This window comes from Rhinolophus sinicus, linkage group LG09, assembly GCF_036562045.2.
Source record: "Rhinolophus sinicus isolate RSC01 linkage group LG09, ASM3656204v1, whole genome shotgun sequence".
In the NCBI taxonomy this organism is placed as follows: Eukaryota; Metazoa; Chordata; class Mammalia; order Chiroptera; family Rhinolophidae; genus Rhinolophus; species Rhinolophus sinicus.
Window position 1 is genome coordinate 59,925,091 of NC_133758.1, and position 22,671 is coordinate 59,947,761.

A 22,671-nucleotide genomic window follows, 5' to 3' on the forward strand; every position below is an offset into this window, starting at 1 on the left:
GAATACACATTCTTTTCAAGTGCACATGGAACATTTTCCAAGATAGACCATATGTTAGGCCACAAAACAAGTCTCAAAAAATTTAAGAAGATCGAAACCATATCAAGCGTCTTCTCTGACCACAGTGTTGTGAAACTAGAAATCCATTACAAAAACAAAAACAGAATCTGAGAACCACACAAATACATGGACACTAAATAACATGCTACTAAATAATGATTGGGTCAACAATGAGATCAAGGAAGAAATCAAAAGATACCTTGAGAAAAATGAAAATGAAAACACAAGGACCCAAAATTTATGGGACACAGTGAAAGCAGTCCTAAAAGGGAAATTCATAGCAATACAGGCCTCCCTAAAGAAACAAGAAAATCTCAAATGAACAGTTTGTCTTTACAGCTAAGGTAATGGTAAAAAGAACAGCAAAATAAGCCAAAGTGAGAACAAGGAAGGAAATAATAGAGATCAGAATGGAAATAAATGCAATAGAGACTAGGGGAAAAAAATACAAAAGATTAATGCAACCAAGAGCTGCTTTTTAAAAATATAAAAAAAACCTGACAAACCTTTAACCAGATTCATCAAGAAAAAAGGAGGATCCAAATAAATAAAATCAGAAATGAAAGAGAAGGAGTGACAATGGACACCACAGAAATACAAAAAAATAAAAAAATAAAAATTAAGAAAATAAGAGCAAATATACAACCAACAAATTAGACAATCTGGAAGAAATGGATAAATTCCTAGATGCATACACTCTTCCAATGCTAAATCAAGAAGAAACAGAGAATCTGAACATACTGATTACTACAAACAAAATTGAATCAGTAATCAACCAGCTCCCAACAAACAAAAGTCCTGGACCAGATAGCTTCACAAGTGAATTTTTTCCCAAACACTCAATAAAGATCGAACACCTATTCCACTCAAACTATTCCAAAAAATCCAGGAGGAAGGAAGGCTCCAAAGCTCATTTTATGGGGCCACCATTACCCTGATCCCCAAACCTGATAAAAACATTACAGAAAAAGCCAGTATCCCTAATGATATCCCTAATGAACACAGATGCAAAAATCTTCAACAAAATATTAGCAAACCAAATTCAGCAATACATTAAAAAGATCATACACCACGATCCAGGGGATTCTTTCCTGGTATGCAAGGTTGGTTCAACATCTGCAAATCAATTAAAATAATACATCACATAAATAAAATGAAAAATAAAAATCATATGGTCATATCAATAGATGCAGAAAAAGCATCTGACAAAATCTACCACCAATTTATGATAAAAACTCTCAGCAAAGGGGGAATAGAGGGAACATATCTCAACATAATAAAAGCCATATATGACAAACCCACAGCCAACATAATACTCAATGGGGAAACGCTAAAAGCATTCCCCTTAGGAGCAGGAACTGAAGAAGGATGCCCACTTTGACCACTTTTATTCAACATAGTACTGGAAGTTCTAGCCACAGCAATCAGACAAGGAAAAGAAAAAAAGGCATCCAAATTGCAAAGGAAGAAGTAAAATTGTCATTATTTGCAGATGACATTACACTATATAGAGAGAACCCCAAAGATTTCACCAAAAGACTATGAGAACTGATAAATTAATTTGGTAAAGTAGCATGACACAAAAATCAATGTTCAGAAACTGGCTGCATTTTTATATACCAATAACAAACTATCAGAAAGAGAAATTAAGAAAACAATCCCACTTACAATTGACTCAAAAATTTTTTTAAATACTTAGGAATAAACTGAAACAAGGAAGTAAAAAACCTGTACTCATAAAATGATAAGACATTAAAGAGAGAAATTAAAGAAGACACAAATAAATGGAAACATATACAATGCTCATGGATAGAATATAGATAAAATGCCATCACTACCCAAAACAATATATAGATTCAACGCAATCCCTACCAAAATACCAATGACATTTTTTCACAGAACTAGAACAAATGACCCCAAAATTTATATCGAATCATGAAAAACCTTGAATAGACACAGTAATCTTGAGAAATAAGAACAAAGCGGGAGGTATCACACTGCCTGATACTGTGTTTCCCTGAAGATAAGACCAGGTCTTTTACCGTATTTATCTCAAAATAAGACCGGGTCTCATATTAATTTTTGCTCCAAAAGATGCATTACGGTGTATGTTCAGGGGATTCTTATTTTTTCATGTATAACAATCTACATTTATTCAAATACAGTCAGGTTATCTTCTTCTGGAACATCGTCATAACATACTAAATGTGTCCATCTGGCTGCGATCTTAACTGGGGCTTATTTTCAGAATAGGTCTTATTTTCGGGTTAACACAGTATCAAATTACACTACAAGGCCATAATAATCAAAACAGCATGGTGTGGCATAAGAACAAGACACATAGATCAATGGAACAGAAAAGTGATTTCAGAAATAAATCCATGCCAAAGAAGCAAGAATTTACATTGAGCTAAAGACAATTTATTTAATAAATGGTGCTGGGAAAACTGGAAAGATACATGAAAAAAAAAAAAAAAAATTGGGCCACCTTCCTATGCTACATACAAAAATAAACTCAAAATGGATTAAAGACTTAAATGTAAGACCCAAAACCATAAAACACCTAGAAGAAAATACAGGAAGTAAACTCTCAGACATTACCCTTAGTAATATTTTTACTAATATATCCCCTCAGGCAAGCGAAACAAAAGGAAAAATAAACAAATGGGACTACATCAAACTAAAAAGTTGTTTCACAGCGAAGGAAACCATTAACCAAACAAAAAGACATCCTACTGAATGGGAGAAGATATTTGCCCATGATACATCTGATAAGAAGATAATTCCAAAATTTATAAAAATCTCATTACAACTCATACAAGCAAAAAAACCATAACCCAATTAAAAAATGGACAGAGGGCATGAAGAGACATTTCTCCAAAGAGGATATGGACAGCCAATAGACATATGAAAAGATGCTCAATGTAACTAGTCATCAGAGAAATGCAAAGAAAAACCACAGTGAGATATCACCTCACTCCAGTGAGAATTGCTATCATCAATAAATCAACAAACAACAAGTGTTGGAGAGAATGTGGAGAAAAGGGAACCCTCATGCCCTGTTGGTGGGATTGAAAATTGGTGCAGCCACTAAAAAATTTAAACCACCTTATGACCCAGTAATGCCACTTCTGGGCATTTATCCAAATGAACCCAAAACACTAATTCGAAAAAATATATGCACCCTGATGTTTACTACAGCGCTATTCACAATAGCCAAGATATGGAAACAACTGAAATGTCCATCAATAAATGATTGGATAAAGAAATTGTGGTATTCATTTATAAAAAAGAATGAAATCTTACTCTCTGCAACAACATGGATGGACCTAGAGAATATTATACTAAGTGAAATAAGTCAGACTGAGAAAGACAAATACCATACGATTTCACTTATATGTGGAATCTAAAGAACAGAATAAATGAGCAAACAAAACAGAAAGAGAAAAAACCTGATGTTTGCTAGATGGGATGAGTGTTGGTGGATGAAGGAGAAGGTGAAGCAATTAGAAAGCACAAATTTGTAGACACAAAATAGTCATGGGGATGTGAAATACAGTATGAGAGTATAATCAATAATGTTGTAATGATTATGTGGGGTGTCTGATGGGTACTGGACTTATCAGGATTGTTAGTATGTATGTTAGAATGGTTAGTATGTATAACTATGTATATAGTTAGTTAGTATGGTTAGCTGTATGTATCAGGTTAGTTAGTACGTTGCTAGGTAGACAGGGAGGTCCCTGGTGGAATAAACAAAAGGCAGCCATATCCAGAAATTCCAGGTTCTGGAATGTCTCCTTCACTCCAGGACAAAGATATGAGAATATGCCTTGAGGTTAATAATTATCTCAAATCCCTTTTGGCCGAACAAAGGAGCAGATCTAGTAGATAGGAATATATTATTTTGTTAATCCCTTCTCAGGATGGGCAAACAGGAAAACCTAACAGATGAATTCCATTAGAAGGCTCCAACCCCCTACCCCAAGCAGGCAAGGGAAGGTATAAAAGTAAGAACTTTTGCCTCACTCACTGGGCACCCCCCATTTGGGACCTGCTCCCACTTGGGAGCTCTGACCTTTTGCTTTCAATAAACTATTCTCTTTTTAAAACTCTTTGCCTCTCCTGGGTCTGTGTTTTCATTCTTCGGTCTCACAAGACACGATCCCGGCACTCACTCAAAAATCCCCTACATCATTTGGGGACTCACAGAGACATATTCTTATATCAGGATCACTTCATAGATCATGTAGATGCCTGACCACTATGCTGTACACCTAAAGCTGATGTAGAATAATATTGAATGTTAACTATAATTATATATATATATATATATATATATATATATATATATATATATATATATATATTCATTCATAGGATGTAAAGTACAGTATAGGGAATATAGTCAATGGTATTGTAATAGCTATGTACAATGTCAGAGGGGTAGTAGACTTGGGAAGGGGGGTATCACTGTGAGGGGTGTAAATGTCTAAACATTATGTTGTTTTGTACACCTGAAACTAATGAAAAATAAATAGAATTAAAAAGCAAAGAAAAAAATCTGTTTATACCACCTTACTTTCTAGCTATGGTTTTCTTTGAAACCCACCTGCACTTCCAGTATCAAATAGGCTAATATTATTGAAATAGCAGAGTTATCAAGCCCAAATCTGAGAAGTTATTGCACTGCATTTTAATAATCAAATATTTAATATTTATCTAATATTAGATGTTGCACACGTATAAAAATAGATAACAATATTTCCTGGCCTCAAGGGACGCCTGATGTGGATAACAAACCATGAGAACAAACTGGCCAATATTTATTACAAATTACTTTATGTAGCTAATATAAGGATAACCTTTTTAGATTTTCAAGATTTTTTTTTTAGATTTAAATTAATACATTTGCCTGCTTTACCTTGAGATACAAGGGGGTGAATAGAAACAGTTAGAAAATAGAGTTTGTCTCCATCAGTGACATCGTGAATTCTGAACTGGTTAAACCTCATAACGGCAAGTTAGGAGTAGGCAAAAAACAAGATGGAAGAATTTAGAGACAATATAAGCTTTGTAGAAAATTCAACAGAACCACTACTAAAACAAAAGAGCATTTTCCTCGGACTCAGCTCTGCCTCAAGGTCAGTAGAATCTGACTCAACACGAGTGGCAAGTCCAGACAAGCCACAGGCTGCAGCACAAACACATGTTTGGCTCTCAACTGGATGTTTCCTCCTTGGTCTCAAGGCTCATGTCCTCCAGGCAGCCATGTTTGACTGCTTTACCTAAATTGGAAACCTGACTATGCCACGCCCCTATGAAATAACAGGTTTCACTGCCTCTGCATTGCCTAATAAATAACTCACCAGCTGCTTCATTTGGCTTATAGAGTCCCCACACCAGATTGCCTCTTTGGGACTCCCTCCTCCAGTAACTGTTCCTATGGCACAGGTCAGGCTGCTTCTCACTTCCTTTTCTTTGTTCATGCCAATCCTCTGCCAGGAAAGCCCCTCTCTGACCTTGACATAGCTAACTTATTCATCAAGATATTGTTTGGAAGTCTTCCCTGAGCCCTTCTCCAGATGGCCAGTGGCATATCTTTTACTGGACCTACTACATTACAATGACCGGTTTGTATGATTGGTTCCTTTATGACACTGAGTTATTGAGGGCAGGGGCTATGTTTCATTCAGTTTTAGAATCCCCAGTACCTAGTACAATCATCCAGTGAAAATTTGTGAGGGAAAAGAAAATTCCTTAAAGCACTGAAGAGGGTTCAAGGCACTATTTTGTCGTGGTTCAGTGCACACGTGGGACTTAAAGACGTTCTGTTGTTTACTACATGGGTCATTTCAAACAAGATTTTCCCATACACTAATGAAAACAAGCCTGGTAAAACCCTCCTAATAGGGCTGGAGGATAAAGGAAGAGAAAATTAAATCAGGCATACAAAGCATTTAGCTCAGCTTAACCAAGCTGAGTTCTTTCCTCCCCACTACATCCGCCTCTACTCCCAAATATCACTCCCAACACAACTCGTGACAATAAGCAAATCCTGTTTACAGAAGACATGTTTAATTGCATGAATAGAGATAAAGGTCAACTCTTGATAAAAATCAAACTATGGTTCCATCCTGGAAGTGCCTTGTTGCTTTCTTCTTTTCTTTTAGCAGCAGTATTTCTGAATTTCTTCCGCAAGCCACAGGCAGTGCAGGATTCGTTTCTTCTCAGCAATCAGTTCCTTTTCAGAGACCTGACCCAAGAGTTTCTGGACAAATATATTTTGGTCTTTCAGGAAAATATTCTTATTCACTCCTACATTTGGCATATTCTCCAGGGACCCAGATTTAAAATGGAAGCTTAAATGTCTGTTTCGTTTTAGACCAGGCCCTTTCTCTTCAATCCACGTCAACGGACTGCAAAAACAAACAAACAAACCCCCCAACCCCCGCCCCGATAATGTTAGAGATTACACAGGAGCACAAACGGAGGCTTGCTGCCACCTCAGCATCACCTGGTAACAGGTCCTCATTTTGCACCTATCTTCCCTGCAGTTGCTACTCACTGTGGTGGTTCAGGTGGCAACCTAAACTCCACCAGCCTCCCAAATGTCATGGGTGATTGTTTCCAACTTTACTGCCCAACAGTCTTTTGCTTAATTTTGCCATCAGCCAGGATGAATTAATTCAATGATTTTTGTGTGAACATTAATTTGCTATTCAGGAGTTTTTACCTGCATTTCATGGATCCCTCTAGGGGACCCAGATGTGGGCTACAGGAAATCCAGGAACCATCTGAAATTGTGTGCAAACTATTTCCATGTGTATGTGCATTTTTATGGGAAAAAGTTCTTAGAGTTATTTCATCACATTCTCAAAGAACTCTATGACCTCCAGCACATGCAAGAAAACACTAGACTCTTCCTGCTGATTCATAAAGCACCTTTTTTCCATTTCAAGCACTCACAAAAATCTAAAATCCAAACAGGATAGACTCCACTTCTCTAAAGTCTCTCCTTTCTCTCAGTTTGTGTTTTGTATTTATAGTAAGAGCTGTGTATTCAGTAAGAAGTTTCACTGAATAATATGAGATGAAAACTATAAAATCTGCTTTCTTTTATATATTCTAAAAACAATACAGCATTAAGGATCTTTTAAGTGGAAAAAACAAACAAACAAGCCTCTATAATTCTTTCACTAAATAAAAGTATCTTAAGTTTGAGATAATCCTTTCATATATTGGTCTATATGTATGTGGCATGTAAGTCATAAAGTATAAACAATTTTGATTATGCTACTTTTACTTATTTTTAAATATTTTTATTTGTCTGCATATACTGTACAATTGATTAATTTAATATTTTATTGTTGCCATTTAACCTCTTTTTCAATTGTAAACATGAATATACTGTATTCAACATCTTCACACACATATACAGTGTACTCCCCTTCTTCTTAGCACAAAGTCTCAGGAATGAGATGATTTGGTGTTGGCCTCTGGCTACTTCTCTTTGCTTCCCCCTTACTTTTCCTTTCCTACAAGGACGAGTCAAGGACAAGGCAATTTTGTTGGACTGTTTTGCTAAGTGATGGGAGTTTTGAGTGCGAACAGGGGAAGCGTATAATCCTGAGCATGCATCAAAGTCTCTGACCTTCTCTTGTTTCCTGCCACCATGCCTCAGATTTCCTCTCTCCTCTCCCACTGGGCTACAGTAGGTCAGGCCAGGGGTAGTTTAGACCAGTGTTGCTAAGGAATGAAGGGAAACTACCATTTGTTTGTTTGTTTGCTTGCATGGTTGCTCTCTGCCTCTAGAGTGATGGGCCATAATAAGGCTTAAGATTTAGATGTAGGGGTGCAGGAAAAGGGCCCAAGCAAGTCACTTAAGATTGTTTTAGGTGTTTTAGGAAGCTCAGGGCTGCCTCCAACCTGGGGAAAGGAGCCCTCTCCTTTGGCTAACCTAGCTACTAAGATCTACACTAAGTGTGGAGTGAATGTTTAAGAGGAAAAGATCTGAAGTATATAAAGGGTGAGTCATTCCAATATCCATACATGCAGGGAGACATCAGGAAAGATAGTGAGACTAACTTCCTCATTGTGTGGTCCTATATGCTAAAAGCTTTGAAAGTCACTGTTTACTAATCACATATTAAAGTGATAACATCAGCTGTTGGCACTTTACTGCCAACTGGATGGAGTAGAGCTGAGGACTGTGCTCGTGGCACAGATAGCACTTAACTCCCAACATCCCAGGCAAAAACACAAGCTTGAATTCATAGACAGCTCTTCTGTTCCTCCTCTCTGTGAAAACCTTCACTTGCAAATATTTGTATTCATCAACCTGGGCACTAACTACCTGCAAAAATGCTTCTTAGTTCTCACCTTCTACAGGGAGGTATTCAACCACATCCACATCCCTAGTATCAGCATGTATCTGCAAGAACGGTGGAGGTGGTGATTTTCTAACAGTGCTCTTCACTCCTGAAGGACAAAGGGGGCAGGGGCACGCATGGCTTTGGCACCACTCCTACCAACTGGCTTCAACAGGAGTTGAAACTTGTATCTCATCTATATACTGGCTGTCCATATAAGATTTGGGTTGAAAAAGTGTTCTAATGCTTATTTTTACGTAGTTTGAAAACTGTTGGTAAAATGCAAAGAACGTGGGCTTGAGAGTAAGGTGCACTAGGGTTTCCTAGATTACTCTGGGATCTGAGGAAAATGATGACTACCTCACTGACAGGTGAGGACTATGATAAGGTACAGACAAGGCTGTTTTACATGCTATTCCTTTCTCATGCCATTCCTGTGCATTTTTGGCGAGTTGTGATAATTTGGGGACTGGAGACAGGCTGCCTAAGTGTGATTAAGTGCGATTTTCACACAATCATTTTTGCCCCACAGTGACAAAGTAAAGCCAGCCCTATGCCCTTGATGAGTTTTTTAACTTCTCTGAGTCGGATTCCTTGGTGATAATAATGCCCACTTCAGGGAGTTAGTATAAAGATTTAAAAAATCCCTGTAAAAAGGTCTAGGCCTGTACCAGACACATAGTAAGCCCTCAATAAACATTAGCTAATACTATCACTTATACAACAGAGTTTCAAGTAATGACGCCTGTCTTGCTAGTCCTTTTATTGTGACCTTTCAAGATCATGTCTCCCCTCCTCCCCATCCCTTGCTGGGTTCTGCTCCATTCCACTGTTGTTTGGAGGTAGCTGTAACTTAAGAATTGTGTCTGGAAACAACTGGCAGAGGATCCTAATGTGTAGTAAAAAGCAATGGAAAGACATCTACTTATAGCTGGAAAAACTTCTGGCCTGCAGACTGAGATAACCTTTGGGGGAGAGAGAAAAGAGGCTCACATATCCTAAAGCATTCTTCTCAAGCAAAGTCATAAGGCAGAGCTGCATTCACAGGATAAGATGGCTTTACTTTGTCACATCGCATACTAAACCATGGGGCATGTAAACCAAGCAGGAACCAATCTGCTTTAAAGAACTGCAGTTCAGCAAGTTTCCTATTCTGTAAGTCATTAAAATGATCCATGTATATGAATCAACACTAACCTGTAAATCAAAAGTTCATATTCAGGGCAGGCAAAGGATCTAGTAAAAAGGAATTAAATTAGTAAACTAGTAAAACTAAGGTACTCAATCTATTAACTAAAATATTTTGGTTATGACTCAAATTTTTAAAAAGTAAATGATAATTATGAACTCTATCAAAAAGGTGGTCTAACTTATAAAAAATTAATTCCCATGGCTAGGATTTTTTGTTTGTTTGTCTTGTTTTGTTTGATTGAGGTAGTGTTGACAATTAACATTATATTAGTTTCAACCTATGGCTGGTTTTAAAAGCTCATGGTACAGTCTTTACAAACATTCCCAAATGTGATGACAAAGATTAATATTAATGCTGCTTAGTAACACCAGATAAAAATAAATTTGAGATATTCCAAATATTTTGATTCACCTAAGAAAATTTCTCATGTCCTTCCATATAATATAGAGTGTTAGACTTCGACGGAATGCAAAAATGTCAAGATGTTTCTTGCACCTCAATTTCCTAATCTGTAAAAATAAATAATAATAACTACACAACTTTACCTATGTTGCAATGATGGTGTGAGATTAAAATTGCAATTTGTGGGGTTGAAAGTATTCTATGAATTTAAGAAGTTATGATAAGGTATTTGTCATCTGTCCTAACCCCTCAACTGATACTTGCCTCCTCTTTGTAATAATGAGAGTCAACCCTTGCTTCCTTCACATCTTGTTTCCTGACACCTACTCAAATTTCAAAACTGAGCACAGCACCTCCTCCTCTATGAAGTGTGATCTGACCTCTCCAGGTTCCCCTTCCCTGCACTCCTGCAGCATCTTGAAATACCTTTAGTTCTCAACACAGGGGATAGCACCTGTCTGTGGACAGATATAACCATGGCTACGATTCTACATGATTAGAATCAGAGCCAGGGGCCACCACTGCTCTGACTCCACATGCAGCATTTCCAAGCTCTGCATGTTTTACCTTCATTTGTGACCTCTGCCTTTCCCTTGTAAAGAGGATACACCTGAAAATGCACATTGATCAGGCTTAATTCACGGACTCAAATACTTTTCTCATTTTGTAAATACCCAATGATCTGTTTATTTTACTAACAAAAGACCCACCTACCTGGAAAACACATATAGAGACATTCTAAAACCCTTGCTGTTTTATTTTACAGAGCTGAAATGCTTTTCAAAGAAATCTGTAAATATACTTTTCTGTTGAAAAAGACTTGGTATGAGAAATAAAGAATCAGAACATTTTAGGAACAGTATGATGTGATGATAAATCTGATAAATAGAACCTTAAATTTTAGTCACACCAAGGGAAGACTATTTGGACATGTGATGAGGAAACGGTAAAATGTTAATGACAGGATCTAGGTGGTAGTTGTATGGGAGTTCACTGCAAAATTCTTTCATCTTCACCATATGTCTGAAATTTTCATAATAAAATGTTAGAAAAGATTCAGGCCACGGAGGCTACTAGATCTAATATTGCTCACCTGTATGGCTTAGGCAACCTGCTCAAATTCTGTAAGCCTCTATTTACTTACTAGCAAAGGGGACTGTGTTTGTCTTACTTATCTTACAGGGCTGCAGTGAGGATAAGGCAACGTAAGTGAAAGCTCAGTACCTATGCTGTCTGTAGAAGCAGACAGCCCTTCTGGAGTTGGGGGGTATAGGCCTTTGGGGCTCTCTCTAGATTCACCCTATTGAACACAGGAGAATGTCATTAAGTTTCCTTCTCCTCACAGTTTCTCACAACTTACCGTTTGTTCTCTGTCTCCAAGCACACAGTCATTTTCATATACTGATCTTCCTTTCGCTCTTCCAAAGTGGCGGACACAACAGAAAGCTCTCCAAAGAGAGAAACCAACCAGGTCAGTCGAGAAATGCCACTGAATGCGGGGAAGCCAAACCGCTCTTCTTCCAATGGGCCAGCTGTGGAGAATCACAAACACTGTGAAAACTGAGAAGTAAGGGACTGACAGCTGAAGATAAAGGGAAGGACATGCACAAACATGACAGGGAGTGAAGAGATATGGCTGGGTGATCAGACAATGCAACCTTGCCTTACCACATGGTTGTGCAAGATGACTAATAGCACAGATGAAAACTCAGGTACCTGAATGTAAACTTTCATGAAAATGTCTCCATTTTTTTCTTGTTTATTAAATTCAGTTTTATTAGTATAATAAAACATTTTATTAGAAACAGCAGTCTATCTAGACTACAGGATATTAAAAAAATTTTAGGCTTCTAATATCTGTGTGTATATAAACATACATATACTTATACAAACATATACATCTACATTAAATACCATATAACTATCTGTAAATGGCAAGAATGTGAAGGCATCACGATAACTGTGAAGGAAACTACAATACCTATAAAACACGTCAATATCAAAAAAAATTGATAGCGTTTTCTTAGTCTTCATAATTTCTTGAATGAAGTACATTCGAAAGAGTATCTGTGTGATACATCTAGTCAAGATGCTGCTTCTTTCTCCCTAGCCTAAATCTTAAACATAACCTAGATTTAAAAACTTCATACCTGTTACACTGCTCTATAAACCAAAAATTTCTTATAACTTTGATATTGACATACAGCAATTCATAATTAGGAATATGTTTTCAAAAAGGTGAGTTATAAATAAGAGCAAACAGCTTTTTAGTCAATATGGTGGAGTAGGCAAACACTGTGCTTGCCTCCTTCCATGACGATATCAAAACTACAACTAAATCACAGAACAACCATCATTGAGAACCATCTGAAAACTGACTGAATATAACTCCTATAACCAAGGATATAAAGACAAACTCATACAAAGACTGCTAGGAGGGGCAGAGGCATGGAATTGGTAGGCTGCATACCCATGGTGTGACAATTAAGAAATGGTAGGGATACTTTAGTTGTGTAGGTCCCCTGAGGAGTGAGGGGTCCCAGCCCCACACCAGGCTCCCCAGACCAGGGCTCCAGTGCTGAGGAAAAAAATCCCCAAAATATCTGGCTATGAAAACCAGCAAGGATTACAGGTGAGATGGAGGGCTACTGGAGACTTAGGCGTTCCTCTTAAAGGGCCCCCACACAGATAATTCACTCAAACTCATTTGCTTTGAGCTCCAGTACTGGGAAAGCAGCTCAAAAAGCACCAGGGACATAAGGAGAGGGTGAGGGCTGGAGGGGCAGGGTTTGGGGAAACTCAATCTGGAGACAGAAGTGCTGGAAGACTCCATTGTTCCTTTGTTGAGCCCTCCTCCCACCCAATATGCAGAGGCAAGTGGTACCACATTAGAGCTCTCCATTAAACTGGCTAACACCCTTTGCCCCACCCTGGTGATTCTTTGAGACCCTGCCCCACCCATTTTACACATCTGACATGAACCTCTTCCAGGAATTTTTCCACACAAACTGCCTGTCTGAGCTCGAGCTGTGAACTTTCCTAAAATTTCTCAAAAGTTCACAAACTCCAAGCAAGCAGCATCCAGCCTCAGTGTGCCCTAAATCTCTTGCTAAGTGGCCTTAAACCCAGAACTAGTGGCAGCTGGCCTCAGTTCTTAGTTTAGCCTCTCCCAGGTACATTCAAGTCTAGGGGCATGGCAACCATCTTCAGATCACTTTGTAGCTATCAGGTGGACCCAGGCCGGACACAAGTAGTGGCTGACCTTGACCTGCACCAGAGCCCCTCCCAAAAGGCCCACAAAATGACATACTGGGTGGCTGGTTTCAGACCACAACAGAGGACCACCCAACCAGCTTCACAAATGACATACCAAAAGGCAGACTCTGCAGGCACTAGAGCCCTGCTAAAGCAAATCCAGTTTCGTGGGGTAGCAACCTTCACAACAGCTCATTCACTGTAGTCATGGACATTCCTCATAGCCAGGCATCCTGAAGGTCAATCATCCCCACTGACATCAAAACAGTAATCAAGGCTGAACTAGAACAGGAACTACAAAAGGGACAAACAGGAAGCACCCTATCAGGTGAACAGGGAGACTGTGCCACTTGGCCACAAAGGACACCTACTACATAAGACCAATACCAAGAGTAGGATACATAGCAGATTTACCTAATACATAGAAACAAACAAAGGGACTCAGCCAAATAAGTAGACAAAGAAACATGTCCCAAATAAAAGAAAAGAACAGAACTCCAGAAAAATAATTAAATGAAATGGAGATAAGCATAGTTCCAAACACTGGTCATAAGGATGCTCAGTGATCTCAGTGAATATTTCAACAAACAGGAAACATAAAAATGGAGATAGAAAACCTAAAAAGGAACTAGTCAGAAACGAAGAATTCAATAACTGAAATGAAGGATACATTAGATGGAATCAACAGTAGATCAGAAAAGCAGAGGATTGAATCAGCGATTTGGAAAACAAGGTAGCATAAAATACCCAATCCAAAGAAGGAAAAAATTATTAAAAATGAGAATAGATTAAGGGACCTCTAGGACAACATCAAGAATACCAACATTCATATCATAGGGATACCATAAGCAGAAGAGAGAGAGAGAGTAATACCTACTCTCTACTTGGAGAAACTGAAAACCTACTTGGAGAAATAATAACAAAAACAACTTCCCTAACCTGATGACAAAAATAGATGTACAACTCTAGGAATCACAGAGAGTCCCAAATAAGATTAACCCAAAGAGGCCCACACCAAGATACATCATAATTAAAATGCCAAAGGATAAAAACAAAGAGAAACTTAAGAGCAGCAAGAAGAAAGCAGTTAGTTACCCATCAGGGAGCTCCCAGAGACTGTCAGCTGATTTCCCAACTCAAACTTTGCAGGCCAGAAGAGATTGGCAGGACATATTCAAAGTGATAAAAAGCAAGGACCTACAACTAAGATTACTTTACCCAACAAAGCTATAATTTAGAATTGAAGGACAGGTAAAGAGCTTCCCAGAAAAGAAAAAGCTAAAGAAGTTCATCAACACCAAACAGGTATTACAAGGAATGTTAAAGAGACTTAGAGATTGGCAGGACATATTCAAAGTGATAAAAAGCAGGGACCTACAACCAAGATTACTTTACCCAACAAAGCTATAATTTAGAATTGAAGGACAGGTAAAGAGCTTCCCAGAAAAGAAAAAGCTAAAGAAGTTCATCAACACCAAACAGGCATTACAAGGAATGTTAAAGAGACTTCTAAAAGAAGAAAAAATAAAATATAAAAAATATGAATAACAAAATGGCAATAACTATATATCTATCAACAATTACTTTCAATGTAAAATGATTAAATGTTCCAATCAAAAGGCAAAGGGTGGATGCATGAATAAGTACTCAAGACCGATACATATGCTCTCTACAAGAGACCCACCTCAGAGCAAAAGACACACAAAGACTGAAAATAATGGGATGTAAAAGATATATTTAATGCAAATGAAAACAAATAAACAAAAATCTGGAGTAGCAATACTTGTATCAGACAAAACAGACTGTAAAACAAAAGCTGTAACAAAAGGCAAACTAAGGGCACTTCATAATGATACAAGGATCGATTCAACAAGAGGACACACCCTTGTAAACATCTATGCATACACTATAGGACCACCTAAATATATAAAGCAAATATTGACTGACATAAATGGAGACATCAACAGGAATACAGTCATAATAGGCAACTATTTTTTTTTTAAATTAAATTTATTGGGATGACAATTGTTAGTAAAATTACATAGATTTCAGGTGTACAATTCTGTATTACATCATCTATAAATCCCATTGTGTGTTCATCACCCAGAGTCAGTTCTCCTTCCATCACCATATATTCGATCCCCCTTACCCTCATCTTCCACCCCCCACCCCTCGCCCCCCTTACCCTCTGGCAACCACTAAACTATTGTCTGTGTCTATGAGTTTCTGTTTCTCATTTGTTTGTCTTGTTCTTTTGTTGTTTTTGGTTTATATACCACATATCAGTGAAATCACATGGTTCTCTGCTTTTTCTGTCTGACTTGTTTCACTCAGCATTACTCTCTCAAGATCCATCCATGTTGTCACAAATGTTCCTATATCATCTTTTCTTACTGCCGAATAGTATTCCATTGTGTATATATACCACAACTTCTTTATCCATTCATCTATCGAAGGACATTTTGGTTGTTTCCATGTCTTGGCCACCGTAAACAAAGCTGCAATGAACATTGGAGCACACGTGTCTTTATCTCTAAATGTTTTCAGATTTTTTGGGTAGATACCCAGGAGAGGGATTGCTGGGTCATATGGCAATTCTATTCGTAATTTTTGAGGAACCTCCACACTGCCTTCCATAACGGCTGCACCAGTCTGCATTCCCACCAACAGTGTATGAGGGTTCCTTTTTCTCCACAGCCTCTCCAACATTTGTTACTATTTGTCTTGTTGATGATAGCCATTCTGACTGGGGTGAGGTGATATCTCATTGTGGTTTTGATTTGCATTTCTCTGATGATTAGTGATGTTGAGCATTTTTCATATGTCTATTTGCCATTTGTATGTCCTCTTTGGAGAAATGTCTCTTCAAGTCCTCTGCCCATTTTTCAATTGGGTTGTTTGTTTTTTTGTTGTTGAGTTGCATGAGTTCCTTGTATATTCTGGATACTAGCCCCTTATCGGAGGCACTGTTTGCAAAAATCTTCTCCCATTCAGTTGGTGGCCTCTTTATTTTGTCAATGGTTTCTTTTGCTGTGCAGAAGCTTTTAAGTTTCATATAGTCCCATTCGTTTATTTTAGCTTTTACTTCCATTGCCTTTGGAGTCAAGTTCATAAAATGCTCTTTGAACCCAAGGTCCATAAGTTTAGTACCTATGTTTTCTTCTATGCAGTTTATTGTGTCAGGTCTTATGCTTAAGTCTTTGATCCATTTTGAATTAACTTTGGTACATGGTGACAAATAGCAGTCCAGTTTCATTCTTTTGCACGTGGCTATCCAATTCTCCCAGCACCACTTATTGCACCACTTATTGAAGAGGCTGTCTTTGCTCCACTGTATGTTTTCGGCTTCTTTGTCAAAAATTATCTGTCCATATTTATGTGGTTTTATTTCTGGGTTCTCAATTCTATTCCACTGGTCTATGTGTCTGTTTTTCTGCCAATACCATGCTGTTTTGATTATTGTAGCCCTGTAGTACAAGCCAAAGTCAAGAAGTGTGATACCTCCATTATAGTTCTTTTTTCTTAAGATTTCTTTGGCTATTTGGGGTCTTTTGTGGTTCCAAACAAATCTGATGATTTTTCGTCCTATTTCTTTAAAATATGCCATTGGGATTTTGATGGGGATTGCATTGAACCTGTATATTGCTTTGGGTAATATGGCCATTTTAACTATGTTGATTCTTCCAACCCATGAGCACGGAATGTCTTTCCATTTCTTTGTGTCTTCTTCAATTTCTTTCAAAAATGTCTTATAGTTTTCAGCATATAGGTCTTTCACATCCTTGGCTGAGTTTATTCCTAGGTATTTTATTCTTTTTGCTGCAATTGCAAAAGGAATTGGTTTTTGTATTTCTTTTTCTGAGATTTCATTGTTAGTATATAGGAAGGCACTGGACTTTTGTGCGTTGATTTTGTGCCGGCAACTTTACTGTATTCGTTGATTGTTTCTAATAGCTTTTTGGTGGAGTCTTTAGGGTTTACTATACATAGCATCATGTCATCTGCAAAGAGTGATAATTTAACTTCTTCATTCCCAATTTGGATGCCTTTTATTTCTTTCTCTTGCCTGATTGCTCTGGCAAGGACTTCCAACACGATGTTGAAAAGCAGAGGTGATAGGGGACATCCCTGTCGTGTTCCTGAACGTAGAGCAAAGGGCTTCAGGTTTTCTCCATTAATTATGAGATTAGCAGAGGGCTTGTCATATATGGCCTTTATTATGTTAAGGTATTTTCCTTCTATACCCATTTTATTAAGTGTTTTAATCATAAATGGATGTTGTATCTTGTCAAATGCTTTTTCTGCATCAATTGATATAATCATATGATTTTTGTCCTTTATTTTGTTTATGTGATGTATCACATTGATGGATTTGTGTATGTTGAACCATCCTTGTGCCCAGGGGATGAACCCCACTTGGTCGTGATGGATAATCTTTTTAATGCATTGTTGTATTCAATTTGCTAGAATTTTATTTAGGATTTTTGCATCGGTATTCATTAGAGATATTGGTCTGTAGTTTTCTTTTTTTGTGCTGTCCTTACCAGGTTTTGGTATCAGGGTAATGTTGGCCTCATAAAATGAGTTAGGGAGTACTGTCTCTTCTTCAATTTTTTGGAAGAGTTTGTGCAGAATTGGTATTAGATCCTCTTTGAAGGTTTGGTAGAATTCACTAGTGAAGCCATCTGGTCCCGGACTTTTGCTTTTGGGAAGGTTTTGGATGACTGATTCAATTTAGTTACTGGTGATCGGTCTGTTTAGATTTTCCAGTTCTTCATGGTTCAGCCTTGGAAGGCTATATGTTTCTAAGAACTTGTCCATTTCTTCTAGGTTGTTGAATTTGGTGGCATATAGTCCTTCATAGTATTCTTGGATGATCCTTTGTATTTCTGTGGTGTCCGTGATAACTTCCCTTTTATGTTTCTGATTTTGTTAATCAGTGTCTTATCTCTTTTTATCTTAGTAAGTCTAGCCAAGGGTTTGTCAGTTTTGTTAATCTTCTCAAAGAACCAGCTCTTTGTCACATTAATTTTTTCTATTGTCTTTTTGTTCTCTATTTCATTTAGTTCTGCTCTAATTTTTGTTATTTCCTTTCTTCTGCTGACCTTGGGTTTTACTTGTTCTTCTTTTCTAGTTCTTTAAGGTGTAACATGAGGTTATTTATTTGGGAGTTTTCTTGTTTCTTGAGATAGGCCTGTAATGAGATAAATTTCCCTCTTAAAACTGCTTTCACTGTATCCCAAAATTTTGGTAGGATGTATTTTCATTGTCATTTGTTTCTATGTATCTTTTGATCTCTCCTCTAATTTCTTCTTTGACCCAGTCCTTCTTTCAAAGTATGTTGTTTAATCTCCATGTATTTGTGTTTTTTCCCGCTTTCTTTTTACAGTTGATATCCAATTTCAAAGCCTTGTGATCAGAGAATATGCATGGTATGATTTCAATCTTCTTAAATTTGTTGAGACTGATTTTATGTCCCAATATATGGTCTATCCTTGAGAATGTTCCATGTACACTAGAAAAGAATGTATAGTCTGATGTTTTAGGATGAAGTGCTCTATAAATGTCAATTATGTCCATTTCATCTAATGTGTCATTTAGGGCTACTATTTCGTTATTTATTTTCTGTTTGGATGATCTATCCATAGCTGTCAATGATGTATTTAAGTCCCCTAGTATAATTGTGTTTTGGTCAATTTCTCCCTTTAGTTCTGTTAGTAGTTGCTTGGTGTATTTCGTGCTCCCTGATTGGGGGCATAAATATTGATGACTGTTATGTCTTCTTGTTGTACAGTCCCTTCACCATTATGAAATGTCCATCTTTGTCTCTTGTTATCTTTTTCACCTTGAAGTCTGTTTCATCTGATATCATTATGGCTACACCTGATTTTCTCTGGGTACCATTTGCTTGGAGTGTCAATTTCCACCCTTTCACTTTGAGTCTATGCTTGTCCTTGTAGCTGAGATGTGTCTCTTGGAGACAGCATATGGTTGGGTTTAGTTTTTTGATCCAATCTGCTACTCTGTGCCTTTTTATTGGTGAGTTCAGTCCATTTACATTTAGGGTGATTATTGATATGTGAGGATTTCCTGTCATTCTATCTTTATTTTTCTGGTAAGGCTGTGTCTCCATTGTTTCTTTGCCTTTTTGTTGTTGTCTATTATTTCTGTGTGGTGGTATTCTATGATGTTTACCTCTGTTTCTTCTTTTATTTCAGTATATATTTCAATTCTGGATTTATTTTGAGTGGTTACCCTTAAGTTTATGTAAAAGAAAGTTTGATATTTAGAGTATTCCATTTTCTTCAGCACGCTTACTTTCTCCATTCCCATATTCCGGTTCAGGCCTTTACTCTCCCCCTTTTTGTTTTGGTTGCCACAAATTGTCCCTGTTGATGGCGGGCGAATAAGCCTCTTTTAGTATTTCTTGTAGTGCAGGTCGTGTATTAGAAAATTCCCTCAGCTTCTGTATGTCTGGAAAGGTCTTTACTCCTCCTTCATATCTAAAGGATATCTTTGCTGGATATATTATTCTTGGCTCATGGTTTCTCTCTTTCAATAGTTTGAATATTTGGTTCCACTCCCTCCTGGCTTGTAGAGTTTCTGCTGAAAAATTTGATGATAATCTAATGGGCTTTCCTTTGTAAGTTACCGTCTTCTTTTCCCTGGCTGCCTTGAGGATTCTTTCTTTGTCGTTGATTTTAGACAGCTTCAATACAATGTGCCTTGGAGAAGGTCTGTTGGGATTGAGGTAACTAGGTGTTCTATTTGCTTCTTGGATTCGAGGGTCCAGTTCTGTCCACAAATTTGGGAAGTTCTCATCGACAATTTGTTTGAATATATTCTCTGTTCCCTTCTCTCTTTCTTCTCCTTCTGGTATGCCCATTATTCTTATATTGCTCTTTCTGATGGAGTCAGAAAGTTCTTGTAGAGTTCTTTCATTTCTTTTAAGTCTCAAGTCTCTTTCTTCTTCTATTTGTGTCATTTCCAGGTTTCTATCTTCGATGTCACTGATTCTTTGCTCCATCTGGTCAACTCTACTACCTAAGCTGGTTATTTCATTCTTAATTTCTTCTATTGAGTTCTTAATCTCCAGAAATTCTATTTGTTTTTTTTTAAATTTCAATCTCTTTCGTAAAATGCTCATGCTGTTCTTTGATTGAGTTTCTGAGTTCATTTAACTGCCTATCTGTGTTTTCTTGTATCTCGTTGAGTTTTTTCAGAACCGTAATCTTGAATTCTCTGTCACTTAAGTCACATATTTCTGTATCTTTAAGTGCCTTCTCTGGAGATTTTTCACTTTCTTTCTGAGCTATCTTGTTGCCTTGGTTATTCATGGCGATTACTGGTTTACTATTTCTCTTCCTAGACATCTACAGGAGTGACTTCTGTAACAGGTTGATAGGAAGAGGTCTTTCTTTTGTTTTCCAGTACTTGTTGGTAGAATGTCTTAGTATTTCTCCAACTGCAACTTATTTTTCTTCTCCCACACGGTAGTGCTATGTTTTCTCTGCACTATTCCAACTTCTCACACAATGGGGGGATTCCCTGGGAGACGGGCTTCTCCTCTGTTAATAGTTCGTCTAGGTCACAGGGCGCAGTGTCCCAGTGGGTATGCGGAGAGCTTTTGATGTTCCAAAGCTTTTCCAGCTCCTGAGTCAGAGCCCGTATGTTTCAGCAGTTGTTTACTCCTGCAGGGATCCGCCCAGATAGGTGGGGTCAGGGGCGGGGTAAGTTGTGAGAGGTGGCCCAGAGCAATGGTGGCAACCAGCACCACAGCCAGTCCTGCTTCCACAGCTCCCTCCCCTTTGCCGGAACTAGTTGGGCTGTGAATTTGTGTCTGCGGCCCACAGTTCTCAAAACTGCAAATTTGTGTTGTTTTGATCTGACACTGCTACTGTTCCGCTTCTAGCACCGGCAGGTCGGGCGGGGCGAGCTCTGGGAGGGGTGGGAGGGGGCGGCTAGTCTCAGTGCCTAAGGCTCCGTTCTCTGCTCGGCAGTGCGGGCTTAAACCACCGTTTTCAGCCTTTTTCCCTCAGTCTTTTCTCCGAGGTCTCTGCCGTGAGCGTTGGGTTCAGCCGTGGTATATGCTGTCCTCTCAGCCCTGTGGAAGACCAGGCGGAGCCCTCGCAGTCCGAGTTCTTCCCTCACTCGCAGCTGCGGTAGTTTCGGGAAGCAGTGAGCTCGGATCACTGAGCTAGGTCTGCGTCCTGCGCCCGCGGGGCTCCGTCTCAGCGCACTTCTCCCTTTCCTCCTCCCTCCACTCGCGCGAATCTCCCACCTGTAGGTGATTTCAGTCGGTAGTGAGCCTCTTCGTCTTGCCTGTCTGCTGTGCAGGGAGTCCTTTGTGGAGTTTTTGTTGTTCGATTCTTTGTAAATTCCAGGGGAGCTTTACAGAGGCTCACCTCACGCCGCCATTTTTCCGGAAGTCCATAATAGGCAACTTTAATACCCCCATTGACATCAAGGGATAGATCATCAAGACAAAATCAACAGGAAACAGTAGCCTTAAATGACACATTAGACCAGAGGGATTTAATTGATATTTTTAGAATATTTCACCCTAAAGAAAGAAATATACATTCTTTTCAAGTACAAATGGAACATTTTCAAGGACACACCACGTATTAGGCCAGAAAACAAGTCTCAATGAATTTATGAGGATTGAAATCATATCAAGCAATTTCTCTGATCACAGCAATGTCTCAAGAATGGCATGAAACTAGAAATTACAAAAGAAAACTGAAAAACACAGAAACACCTGGAGGTTAAATAACATGATACTAAACAATTGGGTTAACACTTCAATGAAGGAGAAAATTAAAAAAAAAAAAAAATGCCTTGAGACAAAAAAATAAATAAATAAAATAAAATATTGACCCAAAATCTATGGGACATAGCCAAAACACTTCTAAGAAGGAAATTCTTAGGCCTACTGCAAGAAACAAGAAAAATCTCCAAGAAATACCAACCTTACACCTAAAGGAACTAGAAAAAAATGAAGAAAAAAGTCCCAAGAAAGTAGAACGAAGGAAATAACAAAGATCAGAGCAGAAATAAATTAAATAGTCTAAATAAACAACGCAAAAGATCAATGAAACCAAAAGCTCGCTCTTTAAGAACATAAAGAAATTGACAAATCTTTAACCAGACTCATGAAAAAAAAGAGGGCCCAAATAAAATCAGAAATGAAAGAGAAGTGACAGTTGACACCACATAAATACAAAGGATTACAAGAAAATACTGAAAACAATTATATGCCAACAATTGCACAATCTTGAAGAAATGGATAAATTCCTAGAAATAATCTTCTAAGACTGAAGCAAGAAAAAATAGAAAATCTGAACAGACCAATAACCACTAAAATATTGAATGGGTAACCCAAACAAT

At 38.0% G+C, this 22,671-nt stretch overlaps 1 protein-coding gene across 10 annotated transcripts in view; it reads right to left on the minus strand.

The window, feature by feature from the left end:
- BLVRA (biliverdin reductase A) overlaps positions 1-22,671 on the minus strand; it is a 108,124-nt gene that overhangs the window by 16,238 nt on the left and 69,215 nt on the right. For 6 of the 10 annotated variants that reach the window (XM_074340511.1, XM_074340508.1, XM_074340512.1 and 3 more), the window contains 3 exons: positions 11,387-11,558; positions 9,630-9,668; positions 6,117-6,479 (listed from right to left, as the gene is read on the minus strand). In XM_074340511.1, the coding sequence (XP_074196612.1) occupies positions 6,230-6,479; positions 9,630-9,668; positions 11,387-11,558 (461 nt within the window). In that variant the 3' untranslated portion in view covers positions 6,117-6,229. Of the gene's footprint in view, positions 1-6,116; positions 6,480-9,629; positions 9,669-11,386; positions 11,559-22,671 lie in introns of those variants that run through there. The other 4 variants (XM_019718885.2, XM_019718886.2, XM_074340510.1 and 1 more) reach the window with 2 other exon arrangements.